This window comes from Sturnira hondurensis, unplaced genomic scaffold, assembly GCF_014824575.4.
Source record: "Sturnira hondurensis isolate 20B ecotype Veracruz unplaced genomic scaffold, ASM1482457v3 Scaffold0020184, whole genome shotgun sequence".
Classification (NCBI taxonomy): Eukaryota; Metazoa; Chordata; class Mammalia; order Chiroptera; family Phyllostomidae; genus Sturnira; species Sturnira hondurensis.
In genome coordinates this window covers 2,919,268-2,936,154 of record NW_028092815.1, presented here as the reverse complement: position 1 = coordinate 2,936,154, position 16,887 = coordinate 2,919,268, and the positions used below count along the sequence as shown (strand labels likewise).

Sequence of the window (16,887 nt, the reverse complement as noted above, 5' to 3'; positions counted from 1 at the left end):
TGATCACTTCAAAAAGAATAAAATGCTTAGGAATAAACCTAACCATTGATGTTAAAGACTTGTACTCAAACAATTATAAGACATTCATGAAAAAAATTGAAGAAAATACAAATACTAGGAGCACATACCATGTTCATAGATAGGAAGAATTAACATCACTAAAATGCTGGCACTACCCAAAGCAATCTATAGATTTAATGCAATTCCCATCAAGATTCCAATGACATATTTCACAGAACTAGAACCAGTATTTCAAAAATTTATATTGAACCACAAATGGTCTTGCATAGCAATAGTGATCCTGAGAAATAACAACAAAGTTGGAGAACTCACACTACCTAATATCAAGCTATACTATAAAGCCATAGTAATAAAAACAGCCTGGTACTGGCATAAAAACAGACACACAGATCAGTGGAACAGAATAGACAGCCCAGAAATACACTCACACTTTTATAGTCAATTAATATTCAACAGAGGAAGCAAACACATACGATGAGCTAAAGATAGTTTATTCAATAAGCGTTGTTGGGAAAATTGGACAGATCTGTGCAGAAAAATGAAACTAGACCACTTTCGTACATCACACACAAGAATTAATCAAAATGGATCAAAGACTTAAATATTAGAGCAGAAACCATAAAAATCCTAGAAGAAAATAGAGGTTGCAAAATCTTGGTCATTGCTCATGGAAATTTTTTATCAGGTTTATCTCCCCAGGAAAGGGAAACAAAAGAAAAAATAAACAAATAGGACCACATGAAACTAAAAAGTTTTTGTGCAGCAAAGGAAATTGTCAACAAAATAAAAAGGTAACCCCACAGAATGGGAGAACATATTTGCTGATAGATCCAATAAGGGATTAATGCTCAAAATTTATGAAGTATTTACAAAACTCAGCACCACAAAAACAATCCAATTTAAAAAATTGACAAAGGACATGAATAGAACTTCTCCAAAGAGATAATATAGATAGCCAGTACACATATGAAAAGATACTCAATGTCACTATCCATCAGAGAAATGCATATTAAAACTACAATGAGATACCACCTCACACCTGTCAGAATGGCTATCATCAATAAATCAAAAAACAACAAGTACTGGCAACCATGTGGGGAAAGTGGGATCCTTTTGCAATGTTGGGGTGGTAATGAAAATCAATGCAGACACTGTGGAAAGCAGTATGGAGATACCTCAAAAAATTAAAAATGGATCAGCCTTTTGACCATGCAATCCCACCTTTGGGATTGTATCTGTAGGAACCCAAAACACTAATTAAAAAAAAAATAGGCACCCCTATCTTCATTGGAGCCATATTTACAAACACCAAGATATGGAAGCAGCCTGAGTATCCATCAATAGATGAATGATAAAAGAACCTATGGGCCCTGGCTGGTGTAACTCAGTGGATTGAGCACGGGCCTGCAAACCAGACGATCATGGTTCGATTCCCGGTCAGGGCACATGCCTGGGTTGCAGGCCAGTTCCCAACAGGTGACTCATGAGGGGCAACTATACATTGATATTTCTCTCCTTCTCTCCTTCCCTTCCCCTCTAAAGATAAATAAATAAAATCTTTTAAAAAAAGAACTATGGGACATTTACCAATAGAGTTCTACTCATCCATAAAAAAGAAGAAAATCTTATTTTGTGCAACAGTATGAATGGACCTGGAGATGTTAAGTGAAATAAGCCAGCGAGAGAAAGACAAATACCATAGGATTTAAACATATGTGGAATCTAATGAATGAACTGAACTAACAAGCAAAATAGAGTCTCATAGATAGAGAGCAGGATTACAGCTAAAGTAGGAGGAGGTTGGGGAAGAAGGGATTGAGCAAAAAGGATAAAAGACTCACGGACACAGACAACAGTGTGGTGATTGCAGGGGGGAAGGGGTTAAAAAGGAACTAAATGGAAATGGAAAAATACAGTAAAAATTAAATAAAAAATAAAATAAAATAGAGTCTACCATGTATTAGCTGTTTGTCTTGGGAAAATTATTCAATATATTTAAGTCTAAGTTTTCTGTGAAATGTGCCAATAATAGCAAGGACCCAATTTTTAGTAAAACGAAGATGAGAATAATATTGACTTTGTAGGAGTACTGTGAGAAGTAAATGAGAAAATACATGTAAGGTGCTTAGCACAACTGGCATATTTATTTAAAGGTAAATGTAGTATTTAAAAGAGGATAGAAGATGGCAATGTAGGCAGACATGGCTCACCTCTTTATACAACCATACCAAAGTTACAAGTAAAATATAGAACAACCATCACTCAGAACCATCAGAAATCGAGTTGAATGGAAATCTGACAACTATGGAATTAAAGAAACCACATCAATTGAGACTGGTAGGAGGGGCTCAGATGAGGAACAGCTGGTCTTTCACCGATGTGTGATAAATAAAAATTTAGGATGGATATCTGAGGAGTGTACAGGTCCAACCCCACACCAGACCCCCCCAGCCCAGAGATCTGGTGTCAGGAAGATGAGTCTCCATAACATTTGGCTGCAAAAACCAGTGGGGATTGAGTCAATGGAAGAAACTGCTAAAGCCACAAGCAGTGCCTATTACAGAACCCACACATGGACTCAACTACTCAGACTCACTCTGAGTGCCAGCGCTAGGGTGACAGCTTAAAGGGCACCAGTGGCATACTGGGAAAGGCTGAAGTGTCTTGCATCAGGGCAAGCAGAGGACATTGTCCCTTTTCTGAGCATCCCCCCAACAAAGCCATGGAGCCAGGAAGTTGGTGCCATATCTGAGACTCCATCAACCTGACTAACTTTGTTTCTTTTTTTTTAAGATTTAAAAAAATATTTTAATTGTTGACAAGTACAGTTTTCTGTCTTTTACTCCCATCCCAGCCCACCCACCCAGCCCTCCCCCACTCCCTCCCATTCCCATCCCCTAGTTTTTGTCCATGTGTTTTTTATACTTGTTCCTGTAAACCCTTCCCCCTTTCCCCTGAAATTCCCCGAAATTCCTTCCCCTCTCCCCTATGGACACTGTCAGCCTGTTCTCTATTTCAGTGTCTTTGGTTATATTTTGTTCACCTGTTTGTTTTGTTGTTTAGGTTCCTGTTAAAGGTGAGATCATATGGTATTTGTCTTTCACCACCTGGCTTATTTCGCTTAGCATAATGCTTTCCAGTTTCATCCATGCTGTCACAAAGGGTAGAAGCTCCTTCTTTCTTTCTGCTGCATAATATTCCATTGTGTAAATGTACCATAGTTTTTTTGATACACTAATTTACTGATGGGCACCTGTGTTGCTCCCAGCACTTGGCTATTGTAAATTGTGCTGCTATAAACATGGGGTGCATAGGTTCTTTTGGATTGGCGTTTCACGGCTCTTAGGCTATAATCCTAGCAGTGAAATTGCTGGGTCAGAAGGCAAATCTATTTTTAGTTTTCTGAGAAAATTCCATACTGTTTTCCATAGCGGTTGTACCACTGACTAACATTGTTTTACTCGCCTTAGAGATCCTCAGAGAAGGATCTCTATTTTTTCAATCTATTTGAAAAAACAACAAAAGAAAACTTCCCTAATTTGGTGAAGGAAATGGGCATGCAAGTCCAGGAAGCACAGAGAGTCCCTAACAATGTGGGCCCAAAGAGGACCACACCAAGACACATCATAATTAAAATACTAAGGGCTAAAGATAAAGAGAATCTGAAATGCAGCAAGAGAAAAGCAGATAGTTATCTACAAAGGAGTTCCCATAAGATTCTCAGCTGATTTCTCCAAAGAAATGTTCCAGGCAAGAAGGGACTGGCAAGACATATACACAGTGATAAAAAAGCAAGGACCTCCAACCAAGATGACTCTATCCAGCAAAGCTATCATTTAGAATGTAAGGGCAGATAAAGTGCTATCCAGATAAGGTAAAGCTAAAGGAGTTCAAGCCCTTATTACATGGAATGTTAAAGGAAGTTATTTAAGAAAAAGAAGAAGATAAAAACTATGAACATTAAAATGACAAACTATCAACATATCAACTGAATCTAAAAAATAACAGCCCTGGCTGGTGTGACTCAGTTGAGTGCCAGCCTGCAAATCAAAGGGTTGCTGGTTTGATTTCCAGTCAGGGCACATGCCTGGGTTGTGAGCCAGGTACCCAGTAGGGGGCATGGGAGAGGCAACCACATATTGATGTTTCTCTCTTTCTCTTTCTCTCTCCCTTCCCTTCTCTCTCTAAAAAGAAAATAAAATCTTAAAAATAATAAAAAAAATGAAAACAAAAACCAACTAAGCAAACAACCAGAACAGGAACAGAATCATAGGTATAAGGATCATTTGGAGGGGTATCCGCTGGGAGGGGGAAGAGGGAGAATGGGGGAAATGATGCAGAGATGAAGAAGCATAATTAGTAGGCACTAAATAGACAGGGACATGTTAAGAATAGTGTGGGAAATGGAGAAGCCAAAGAACTTACCAGTATATGCATGACCCATGGACACGAACATAAAGGAGGAGGGATTGCTGGAAGGAAAAAGGGTACCTGGGAAAGGGGGGCACAGGGAAAAAATTGGGAAAACTGTAATAGCATAAACAATAAAATATACTTAGAGTAAATAAATAAAAGTGGATAATCTGTAGAACAACAATTTGCTTAGGGAAAAAAAAAAAACAGACTAATTTAAAGCCAGCTTTATCTGGCCCCAGTTTTAGGTGAGTCCCAAAGAAACAACTAAAATATTTGAAGCAATCTGTAACTCACTAGGACTCCAGGTCCTTTTTCCAACCACCATCCTCTTACAGGGGGAGTACTCCCATGGTGTTGTGTAGGGGGTTGATTTGCCTCCCAGTTCCTCGCCCTCGCCTGAACCAAGGAACTCAGATGGGATGCGCTGAATTTAACATTATTAGACAGTGAAAGCCTAATTGACCAGAAGGCTGCATAGGAGGAGACAGCCTGTGGTGTACGATTGTTTCCCCTAAGTAGATGAACATGCCTCCATGTTTATATAGCTTGTGTTCATGTACTCGCAGAGAATACAATTGGTGTGTCACTGTGTCAAAAAACAAGAGGTCTTAGTGCTCACTGGGAACAGGCTGGGGCTTTGGGTGGCTTAGCCAGTACTACTCTCACTTGGGGAAGGTTTCTGAGATAAGTCACAATGAGCCAGATGCAGTAAGTAGCTTGCAGAAAATAGCTAACACCAAACTGCAAGGAAATTCCTGGGTTTGTGAAGAAAAGACACTTCATTAGTATTTTCAGCTTTACAGAAGGCTGTACAATGCCCCAGTTATTGCTTTGAGTGAACTCATATCCTCATTTGGTTTGATCAAAGCCTAGTTAAAATGCCATGGCCTTTGTGCAGGTTATTAGCTTTTTCCAAAGGCAACTGTAATGGGTGCTTCACCTTGATCTGTGCAGCAGAGCAACTCTCACTCATGTGACTTTCATAATCATTGTTTCCTGCAGACTCACATGACATTATTGATGCTGAGGTGACCTGCAAGGCATCCCAGATGGAAGTGTCCATATCTAAGTGCAAACTCTTCCAGCTTGGCTTTGAGAGAGAGGGTGTGAGGATCAATGACAGACAATGCACTGGCATCGAAGGGGAAGATTTTATCTCCTTTCAGATCAACAACACCAAAGGGAATTGTGGAAATATTGTACAGGTGAGAAACTGAAGCTGGAAAGAGCACCTGGCAAAGGTAGTAACTGTCAGGGTGTTTGCATAGTGACTGTCCTTAAAGCCAGCTTCATGATGGTCCAGTTAGAAATAGCCTCTGTGGAAAACAGCAAAAGGTATGTACAAAATGGAAGACATCAAGGAGAACAATTATTTAGTGCTAAGTGGTTGATTGAATGGAGAGAGTGCAGCAGGTGACAAACTTCTTTCCTTGGTTTGCTCTACCTGCTGTCACTCTTTGCTGGGCATGTTACCTCTCTTACCGTTACTGTTCTTCCATTCAAATACAGCTGGATTTAGCTATTTAAGGAGGTAAGGGTGTCCCAGATATTGTTTAAGAAAAATACAGCAAGATACCAACTTTTGGTGTCAGATTACCTAATTCATAGGCTAGCGAAGGCTCCGGCTCCTTTTCTTCTTCCTGTTCCTTCCTCGTGTGTGTGTGTGTGTGTGTGCGTATGTGTTTGATATCTGTTTTTTATTAACACTTATATTAGGCAGTAAAAGGAGTAAGAAGGTGTTTGTGGGTGCATCTTGTGAATTAAGAATATTAAGAATTAACAAGAAGACTTGTGACCTTGGCTCCCATGGCTCAGTGGATTGAGCACCTTTTCAGTAGAGTGAAAGGTTGCCACTTCAATTCTTGGTCAGGGCACATGCCTGGGTTGCAGGCCAGGTCCCTGGTGGGGGCATGCAAGAGGCAACCAATCTGTTTCTCTTACACATGTTTCTCTCCCTCTCTTTATTCCTCCTCCCCTCTCACTCTATAAATAAATAAATAAATAAATAAAATCAGGACTGTATTAACTTGTGATGGTCATCCTTCCTGTTGTTCCCTGCTTGTGTTCCCTGAGATACCTGGGAGCTGGCTGTAGTTAGAATTCATGAAGTCACCCTCTGTGGGCATCCAAAGTTATCAGACTGAAGGGTGTCATTGACATTTATTATAATACACTGCTGTTGGGGTATTTTTTTTTGAAATGCTGAGGCTAGCTCCATACTGATTGTACTAGCCTCTGAGGTATGTATGAAAGGAAGCCTTTCCTCCACTTTCAGGGCATGAATTTGAAATGCAAGCCACACCCTCACTCCCAGAGTTAATGATATCTGACCTCCCTTTGCTCTGCAGTCCAACGGCACTCATATCATGTATAAGAACACAATCTGGATAGAAAGTGCCAACAATACCGGCAACATCATCACCAGGGACCGGACGATCAATGTGGAATTCTCATGTGCTTATGAGCTGGACATCAAGATCTCCTTGGACTCTGTTGTGAAGCCCATGCTCAGGTAGAGACCACACGGGCTGCGTACTTGGCTGTATCTTTGTGCTGGCACTTAGGGTTAGCAGAGTCCAAATGGCCAGCTTTTACCTTTGAAGCACTGAGAAAAAATGATTCATATTTTCTGCCTCTTATTTTCTTCCTTAAACTAGCACTGTTCAGTAAAACTTTCTATAATGATGAAAATGTTCTCTATCTGTACTATCGAATACAATTGCTATCTATGGCCATTGAGCACAAGAAATGTGGTTGAAGTTGTTGAGGAATTGAATTTTTAATTTAATTTAAATTGCCACCTGTGGCCAATGGGTACCATTTTGGACAGTGCAGCCTTAGACTTTGCTACTATCTGTTTTGCCTTCCCTCTTCATTTTCAGCTTCAAAAAAAAATGGTTGGTGATTGAATAAATATAATTGTGTGAGGTACTCCACTTCATAATTTTTCTCTTTTAGTGTCATTAACCTGACAGTTCCAACTCAAGAAGGCAGCTTTACCACCAAGATGGCACTCTACAAAAATGCCTCCTATAAACATCCTTATCGCCAGGGTGAAGTGGTATTGACGACTCGAGATGTGCTGTATGTAGGGGTCTTTGTGGTTGGAGCTGATGCCACACATCTAATCCTGACCCTGAACAAATGCTATGCAACACCATCCCGCGACAGCAATGATAAACTTCGCTACTTCATCATTGAAGAAGGGTGCGTAGCCTCTTATTAAGGAAAGGCTCAGAACCTTTAGGGCAATGTTAGTCTACATCATTTTTTAGAGGGAGGAGTAGGAAATAATATTTGTTGACTATCTACAAGGCCAGCATTTTGCATCCACAAATTATTAAATTCTTATTACAACTTTTAAGGCAGATATTAGAAGCCTCATATTATAGAAGAGAAGGCTTAGGCTTAGTGAGAGCAGCAACTTGCTTAAAGTCACACTGAAATTTTGAGGTAGATCCCCAAGTCCATATGGCATTAACTGCAAATGTATCTTAATGTCATCGAAGACAGGATTTTATTGTGCCTACTTTGAATTTCAATTTGAGAGAAATGTGGATCATCTACAAATGAAGGAATGTAATGAGAATAATTGAAGGACACCAGGACATCTATTACATTTTTTAAATAATTAGAATAATAACCTATAAAATAAAAAAGTTTCTTTTTAGTTACCACTGAATGATCAGCACCTGGCATATTCTCTGAAATGTAGTGATTAGGAAACAAAATCCACTGAATGAATGAGAAAAACTATCAAACAACAATAATGATAATTATCTTTATTTTTTAAAGCACTGGTTGTCTCAAGCAATGATAATTCTTTTAACAGCTTTATTACATACACATTTATATGAAATAAAATGTACTTGTTTTAAGTATAAAATATAGCAATTTTTTTAAAGTGTTTATTTATATTTTTAAATATTTTATTTATTTATTTATATTTAGAGGGGAAGGAGAGAGGGATAGAAACATCCATGTATGGGTGCCTTTTGTGCGTCCCCTGCTGGTAGTTGGCCTGCAAGGAACCAGCCTGCAACCCAGGCATGTGCCCTGACTGGGAATCGAACCACGATCCTCTGGTTCACAGGCCCGCACTCAATCCACTGAGCTACACCAGCCAGGGCAAAAATATAGCAATTTTTAATAAATTTACAAGAGGAGTGTAACCATCATCATAATCTAATTTTAGAACATTTTCATCACCCTAATACAATAGTTCTTAAAGCAGATAACTGATCAAACTTTTTTTCTGTTAAATGTGGTAGTGACCAATTCAAAGTAGCTTATGCAAAAAACAAGGTGGTTAAGAATAACAAAAACAAATCACAGAAGTGGGAGTACTTTCAGAGATGATTGGATTCAGAGGGCCAGATGCTCTCCCTCTCACCCTCCTCCCCTCTCCCTCTCCCCTCCCCCTCCCTCTCCCCTCCCCTTACCCTCCCAGGATGCAACATGAAATTGCCTTGTGTTGAGGAGGATGAAGTTCTCTTAACTGAGACTGAAAATTAAATAGAAACAGAGTAACAGAAGAAAGCATCCAGATTTATTTAGTACAAGTTTTACCTGACACTGGAGCCCTCATAGGGAAATTAAGACCCAAAGAAATGATTAAAGCTGAGCACTTTATTCTAGATTAGATGAAGAGTGGGCATTCATAGAGCAGTATGATAGGTCAGAGTATGACATGATTAGAGTGAACTGGGAAACTTGCCAAGCCTCTTTTTTCAGGGTCTTCTCTGAGTCCCTTTGAAGATAAGGATGCTCCTTTCCTTGTGGTGTGGGGGAATATCTCTCACATGAAAGTTTTATGACATGTTTCAGGTGAAAAGGGTCAGGGAGAAAGTCAGGATGACCTTCCTGCTTCTGCCATTGACTCAAACTCATTCAATATGCCAACGTGTGTCTTGGGTTGGCACTGTGTGGTAGTCGGGAAATGAGCGCTGTGTATACCATAATTAGCTTCAAGGTTGCAAATGGCTCCTCAAAAGAAGAAAAGTGTGTTCCTGGCAGACAAACAATAAACAGCCACTTTTTGCAGATGAAACAGCCTTAGAGAGGTTAGATACACAGCTAACCCAAGGCTATCCAACCAGCAAGAAGAGGAAGAATCCTTCAGGTTTCAAGACATACTTCCAGACTGGCCAGGTGTGGCTTGTGGCGTGGGTTGCTGAGGCAAACTGTGGACACTTCAGAAAAGATATCACTAAAGCATTTGACTCTCTGAATTGGTTTTTAGCCTCTTCAGAGGCAAAGGGAGGGACTTGGTGACTACTTCTTGTCTTGTAGGCCTAGTGCTCAGGCTAACATCACAATTCTCCTTTTCTCAGTTTGTCTTCCCTCCCCTGTCATAGTCCCTTCCCCAAATGAAAGGGCTAAGATCTGAGTCACTATCAAATGCAAACCCAGGTGATAGCCTTGTGCCTCCTTTGAAGGTTGATGTGTCATTGAGCATTTTTAAAATAGTAGTTAATAGACTTGACCCCAAGAGGGAGAGAGAGCAAGTGAGCATGCTTATGAATCTCAGCTTTCTCTAAGGTCTGAATGAAAGTCTTCATATTAAACTGTTATTGAGCATAAAGTGATTTTTGTCATGTGGGAGAATTTTAATTCATGAGTCCTTTTGACCTTGGAGAGATGTGGGTATTGTTTTTTTTCCAGTGAATTTGCAGGAAGAGTGATGCTCAGTGCTGAATAAATGAGCAGCAAAATGGGACCACAAAAATTTTGAGGGGTCCTTGTTCCTCTCCAGCTACGTGGAAGGCAGAAACTGCACCAGCGTCTATGAGTGACTCAGAAGCTTGGGGACATGCAAGTCATGTCTCTTTCCTCTTTATGTGCCTACACAGAGGAAAGGACCATCTTTCCTCTGGAAAGGGACAAAGAATTCTAGTGTTTACCTTGTTTGTTCACACTAAGGCAGACTGCCTTTGTTCCCTTGGGCCGCTTCCTCTGTCCTGTTTTTTTGTTATTTAAACCTCAAGTAATCTCTCTGGTAGTTGGAGCTCTGGCTAAGAGGAAAGGGCTTGAAGATCAAGGGCTGTGAATATTTTAGAATCTTTGAGCCCATTTAGATTATTCAGATGAGTAACAAAGACAAGAAACAGTTGACAAGTTTTTGTTTCAAAACATTAGAAGACTATTGCCTTGCAGACTAATTACTAAACTATTGCCTTGCAGACTAATTACTAAACAATATGTGGGAATGCTGAAGAGTTATTTCAGTTTATAATTTTCCTATTAACTAAGCTGTTTAATTCTGTAGGCTAGGGGAAGGAAACATAGGAAAAAGAGTCACCCTTTTATTTTTGTCATTTGAAAGAACTTCTTTGCTCTCACAAGCTACCCTTGACCATGGCAGCACAATTCATTCATTCACTAACATGTGACTTCAACAAAGATTCAACATGCCCCACAGTGTGTGCAGGGGGACACAGTGAGGGTTATGGTTTCATTCTTGCACTCTAGGGGTCCAACAAGGTACTGTTGGCAAATCCAGGTAAAACCCTTTGTTCCTGCCTGGTCAGGGCAGGACTAAGGAATATTTATAAAGGCAGAGGAACCATAGACCAGTGTTGGAGAAAGAGCAGGAATGTGAAGAACTGCAGAAAGACTTCCGGGTAGAGGGGAACATTATGTCAAAAGACCCTGGGGCATAAAAGATTGGTACATTTGGGGACCTCTAAGTAGTAGAGGCAAGATATCTGTACCTGAGAGGGCTGTAGCTATCATTGTTTGTTGGCTCAGTGCCGCAAGGAAGAGGAGGAGCTGAGAGAAGAGGCTGCCACGTCAAGACAATTCTTCAACTCATCCTTGACTGCTTTTTTTTTCCAGCCCGTACCTAGCTCAACATGTGGGAAGATTTCCCATAGGATTTAAATTATGGATCCTCCCTAAACTGATAATTAACTGAAAAAACACAGAAGTAATCTTCTTTCATTTGTTAAATTGGTATCAGTAATACACAGCATTATAAGGGAACAGAATTTGAAATTAAAAAAACTGAAGCTTAGGGAAATTGAGTTCCATCCCCTTAGTCACTGTGATTTTAGTAGCAATTATGGCACTAATTGGAGGTGCTGTTTGATGCTTTTAAAACAAACTAGAGGGAAGATGGGGGACATCTGTAATAGTGTCAACAACAATCTAAAAAGTTAAAAAATAAACTATGTACATATAAGGGAGTGGTAATAAATGACAAACCTACTCAGTCCAGAGATTACTTTCAAATGCAAAGGTACTTTTACCATTTACAGTGGTTTTATATGAAATGTGAAAGTAAGAAGCAAAGATTTTTTTTCTGAATAGGTGTCAGAACATTAAAGATAACACTATTGGCATCGAGGAGAATGGTGTCTCCCTGACCTGTCGCTTTCACGTCACAGTCTTCAAGTTCATTGGGGATTATGATGAAGTTCATCTTCACTGCGCAGTATCACTCTGTGACTCAGAAAAGTACTCCTGTAAAATAGTAAGTGAGAATGTGAGAAGTAAATGCTCAGCAATATTTTCTTGCTGCCCCGGCTTCCCCAGCATAAGAATTACCAGTGCCAGGATCTGTGTGGCTATAGAGTTCTCTAGGTCTCACAGCACCTGGAAGTGGCTGAATTGGAATCCTCCTCAGATGCTTAAAAGCAGCAGTCATCTTTGGTGGGACAATAAGAGAGAGAACATAGTGGAATGATGTCCACTTACTCCTCTGTTTCTAAAATGTCAATCTGTCATTGGTGTAACACTAGATTAGGTTTTCTCAAACCTTGGGATTATTGACATTTTGGATCAAATCATTCTTTATGTGGGGACTGTTGTGCATTATACAACATTTAATAGCTTCCCTGGGCTCTACTCACTAGATGCCAGTAGTACCATGCCTCCCTTCAGGTTGCAACACTTAAAAATGTCTCCTGACATTGCCAGTTGACCCCTGGGAAGCAAAAGAGGCCCATCTGAGGACTTTGCACTAGCATCTCAAGGAGACAGGCCTCTTAATCTGAAGTGAACAGTGCCAAACTCCACTCCACTATGGAAGCAAAATCCTGGGCTCAGGATGTTCTTTGGATAGGGATTGTTCTATGGCCTATCTGGAGCCATGCCAGGGCCTGAGCCTCTGGAGGGGCTGGTGGGGTGAGGTGACAAACCGATCCCCTCTTCCAGGCCAGGGGTACATCCCTACCACATAGAGTTAATATCACTAAGATTTTATTGCACTGGTTCCTAACTTTTAACATTCCAGTTTTCTACCTTACCCACGTTTGCAAAATTCAGATTTGAATTATAATCAGAGGTATATAGACATGCTGCTGCACACATTGTTGCCTGATGGTTCCCAGGAAGGCAGCCTCTTTGAATCTAATACTAGTGTGGAGAATGTGTTTAATTCTCTTCAACATAAAGGTTAGAGTCCCAGTGAGCTCAGTGGTCAACAAAGCAATGGTTCTAATGAATCAGAATAGTGATAGAGCTGGAGGCTGGAACTACTGCTTCTTTGGAGGTGACAACAAGGTTTTAAAAAAGATATCAGCTTAATTTTGTGAAATTTTCCCACTGGTGCTCTGTCTTTCAGAATTGCCCACAAAATTCCAGGATTGCCACAGATTATGCCAAAGAACCTAAAGAACAGATCATTTCTGTGGGACCTATTAGGAGAAAAAGTATGTATGTTTCATAAACACACTATAAATTATTAAAACAGTGGGTTTGAAGGCTTGGGGAAACTCCTGACTGTGTTTCACCTATAATATGAACCTGGTGAATGAAGAAATTGAAGATACTAGTTTGAGAAGACAGTCTACTCCCATGACATCTTTTTCTTGCCTCTCAAAAACTCACAGTCACACCAGGCTTCTCTTTTTCCTCTCCTCTCTTTCCAGCCTTGCCCTTCGATATGAGTGGAAGAGTTTAACTGTCCACAGTTACTTTGACTCGCTGCTCTTTTTTAGGGCTGGACTGGTGTGAGGACAACGGAGGGTGTGAGCAGATTTGCACGAGCCGGGTGGATGGGCCTCTGTGTAGCTGTGTGACAGGAACGCTGCAGGAGGATGGCAAGAGTTGCAGAGGTAGACACACACTTCCCACCCAGGGCAGGTGCTGGGGCACAAGGAGTCCTCCCCCTGAGGGGGGATTCGTAGCTGAGGTCTAATCATTCAACTGCTAACCTATAAAAATCCAGACATTAAGAAAATTAGGAAAACTCCCAAGAAATTTTAGTACCATTCTGGGTTGTTCTTTTTTTTAACCTTTGTTTCCTTGCTCTTTTATCTAAAAGATGCAGATGATTAAAAAAATAAGTTATCCAACTACTTAAGACCAAATATTGGCCTTAAATATGGCTGCCAAGTCTACTTGGGCTGTGGTTGGAATTGCAATGATTGATTCAAAAAACAAGACTTCCTGCAGTAGGCTTAGCTCATGGTTTCCCTGGTGCCCACTGGGGTTAGCTAGTGGGGGTCTTCCAATGGTTGGGTTAATTCTGCTTCTTTGCAACATTTGAACAAAGTGGCTACTTGGCAATGTAATCTCCTTCACTTACTTGAGAACTGAAAAAAGATCTGACCTTTGTCAAGCAGGTATGTTTTACCACAGGACTTACTATGTTCCTTTCTGTTCACAGCCTCTAATTCTTCCACTGAACTTCAAGTTTGGACACTCCTTCTCATCCTGACCCAGATTTCATTGTGGCATTTTGTGTATAAATCAGTCATGACCTCATAATTAACTCAAGGTTACTATACAAAGTACTGTAATTTACTTTTCAACTCCCTGTAGGATAAACGGTGTGTGCCCTTAAGTCAAAACCCATTTGAAGGTGACCAGATGCCACTGGTCAGCGCGATGCCACCTGCCTCACATGGCCAGAGATCTGGAAATGAGTGGAATTCCATGCTCCTCTTTCAAAGGACACAGCAGTGCTTCTAAAGCCAGCTGTGGAAAGTACATCTCTTGCCTAAAATTTTCAAACCGCTGTCACTAGGAATTTTGATTCACATAAATAACTAGTACAGGAAAAAATTCTAGTTAGAAAAGTCTGACTAGAAATCTGATCAGAGAAGTCTGTCAGCCAGTGCTGTTTCTGGATCATAGTTTTACAAAGAGGGGACCTGTGGGGCAACACTGAGAAGCAATGGCTGGGAGGTTTCACTCCCTCTCTGGAAGCTCTTGAAAGTTTGGAGTGTCTGACCTACAATATGCATGTGTTGCTCCCTTCTCTTCATGGTGAACTCCTTCCCGACCCTCATGTCCTTCAACCTTGCTATGGCAGCTTGGTCACTGAGTATATTGTTTGCAGACCTTGAGAACCCCACCCCCACCCCTTCCCCTCACAGCCAAATCCTTCTCCTTTACAAATCAACCAAATAATTTTAATGTGTTTTATGCTTAAATAAACTTTTTGTTCAAGTATTCTCATTACTTGGTGGCTGAAATCATTCTTACTGGTATTAAGACTTGCACACTAAACAGCATGCTCTGATTTAAGAAAGGAAGCAGGTCCCATTGAACACTGCTGAACAATCTTGTCCTGGATTTAAAAAACAAAACAAAACACTTTTAGCTTTTCCCCAATGACTATGATGTTAGCTGTGGGTTCCTTAAATATGTCCTTTATTAGTTTGAAGTATGGTCCCTCTATTAAACAAAACAAAGTTTGTTTTTTTTAATCATAAATGGGTGCTGGATTTTATCAAATGCTTTTTCTGCATTTATTGATATAATTATTTTTTATCCTTCACTTTGTTTTGTCACATTAATTGATTTGCAGATACTGAACCAACCCTGCATCCCAGAAAAAATAAACCCCACCTGATCATGGTATATGGCCTTTTTTTATGCATTGCTAAATTCAGTTGCTAATATTTTGTTGAGAGGGCATTAATGTTCAACAGAGATACTGGCCTATAATATTTTTTTTGGTAAAGTCTCTGTCTGATTTGGGAATCAAGGTAATGCTGGCTTCATAAAATGAGTTTGAGTGCCTTCCATTCTCTTGACTTTACTTTGGAAATAGTTGGAAAACAGTAGGCGGTTATTTTTCTTTGAATGACTGGGAAAATTCACCCATGAAGCCAGCTCATCCAAGGTATTTGTGTGAGGTTTTTTTTTTTTTTGTACCAACTTAATTTTGTTGATAATCATCAATCTGTCCAGATTTTCTGTTTCTTTCTGATTCAGTCTTGGAAATTTTATGCTTCTAGAAATTTATCCATTTCTTCCAGATTGTCCAGTAAGCTGGTATTTAATTGTAGTAGTTTCTTATAATCTTTCATGTTTCTGTCATGTCCCTTGTGATTTCTCCCTTATTCATTTTTGATTGTATATGTTCAGGTCCTCTCTTTGTTTTCTTGATGAGTCTAGTGAAACGTTTATTAATTTTTATCTAATCCAAGAACCAGCTCAGTTTTATTGATTTTTTTGATTTTATAGACTTTTAAACATATTTGAGATCTGATTTTTGTTATTTTCTTATTCTTACTCCCTTTGGGCTTTGTTTTCATTCTTTTTCTAGTTCCTTTAGGCATATCATCAAATTTTTTATTTGAAAATTTTCTTGTTTCTTGAAGTTGTCCTGTATTGTGTTTGCTCTTTGCCATAAATCTCAGTTGTTTTATTTTCATTTATTTTAAGGTATTTTTTGATTTCTTCTATAATCTCATTGTTAACCCATTTGTTGTTTACTAGCAGGTTGTTTAGCCTCTGTATGTTTGTGTGCTTTTCAGTTTTTATCCTTGAAATTGACTTTTTAAAAATTTTTATACAAAATTTGGGATACATAGGTTTCAGATGTACAATTTCATAATGTGTCATGTGTATAATGTATTGTGTGTTTACCACCCAAAGTCAAGTCTCCTATCACCATTAATCCTCCCTTTACCCTCTTCAATCTCCCACCCCCTCTAGCCCCTTTCTCTCTAGTAATCACCATATTGTTGTCTGAGTCTGTAAGTTTTTTTAATGTAATCTCTTCACCTTTTTAACTGAGCCCTCAACCCTCCTCCCCTCAACAGCTGTCACTCTGTGCTCTGTATCTATGGGTCTATTTCTATTTTATTTGATTATTTTGTTCATTAGATTCCACATGTAAGTGAAATCAGGTGGTATTTGTCTTTCTTTGACTGGCTTATTTAACTTAGCACACCGCTCTCCAGGGCCTTCCATGCTGTGGCAAAACAGCATGGGCACTTGTGCTGCTTCCAGATCTTTGCAATAATAAATAATGCTGTCATGAATATAGAAGTGCAGATATTCTTTCAAATAGTGTTTGAGGTTTCTTTTTTAAGTTTTTTTAATTGATTATGCTATTGTTGTCCCAATTTTTCTCTCTTCATTCCCTTTCCACCACAAACTTCCAGCATCCCCCGCCTCCCCTTAGTTCATGTCCATGGGTTGTACATATGAGTTTCCTATACCATTTTTTAAATCTCTGCCTATTTTATGCCTACTAATTATGCTTCT

At 39.6% G+C, this 16,887-nt stretch overlaps 1 protein-coding gene across 1 annotated transcript in view; it reads left to right on the top strand.

The window, feature by feature from the left end:
• The window catches only part of LOC118975235 (tubulin-specific chaperone cofactor E-like protein), a 200,603-nt gene extending 185,820 nt beyond the window's left edge, over window positions 1-14,783 (top strand). Inside the window, exons 24-30 of the mRNA XM_037029070.1 lie at window positions 5,440-5,642; window positions 6,786-6,949; window positions 7,396-7,644; window positions 11,749-11,911; window positions 13,004-13,091; window positions 13,380-13,496; window positions 14,051-14,783. Coding sequence (XP_036884965.1) covers window positions 5,440-5,642; window positions 6,786-6,949; window positions 7,396-7,644; window positions 11,749-11,911; window positions 13,004-13,091; window positions 13,380-13,496; window positions 14,051-14,151 — 1,085 coding nt within the window. The 3' untranslated portion in view covers window positions 14,152-14,783. The remainder of the gene's footprint in view (window positions 1-5,439; window positions 5,643-6,785; window positions 6,950-7,395; window positions 7,645-11,748; window positions 11,912-13,003; window positions 13,092-13,379; window positions 13,497-14,050) is intronic.
• Window positions 14,784-16,887: the final 2,104 nt, after the last annotated feature.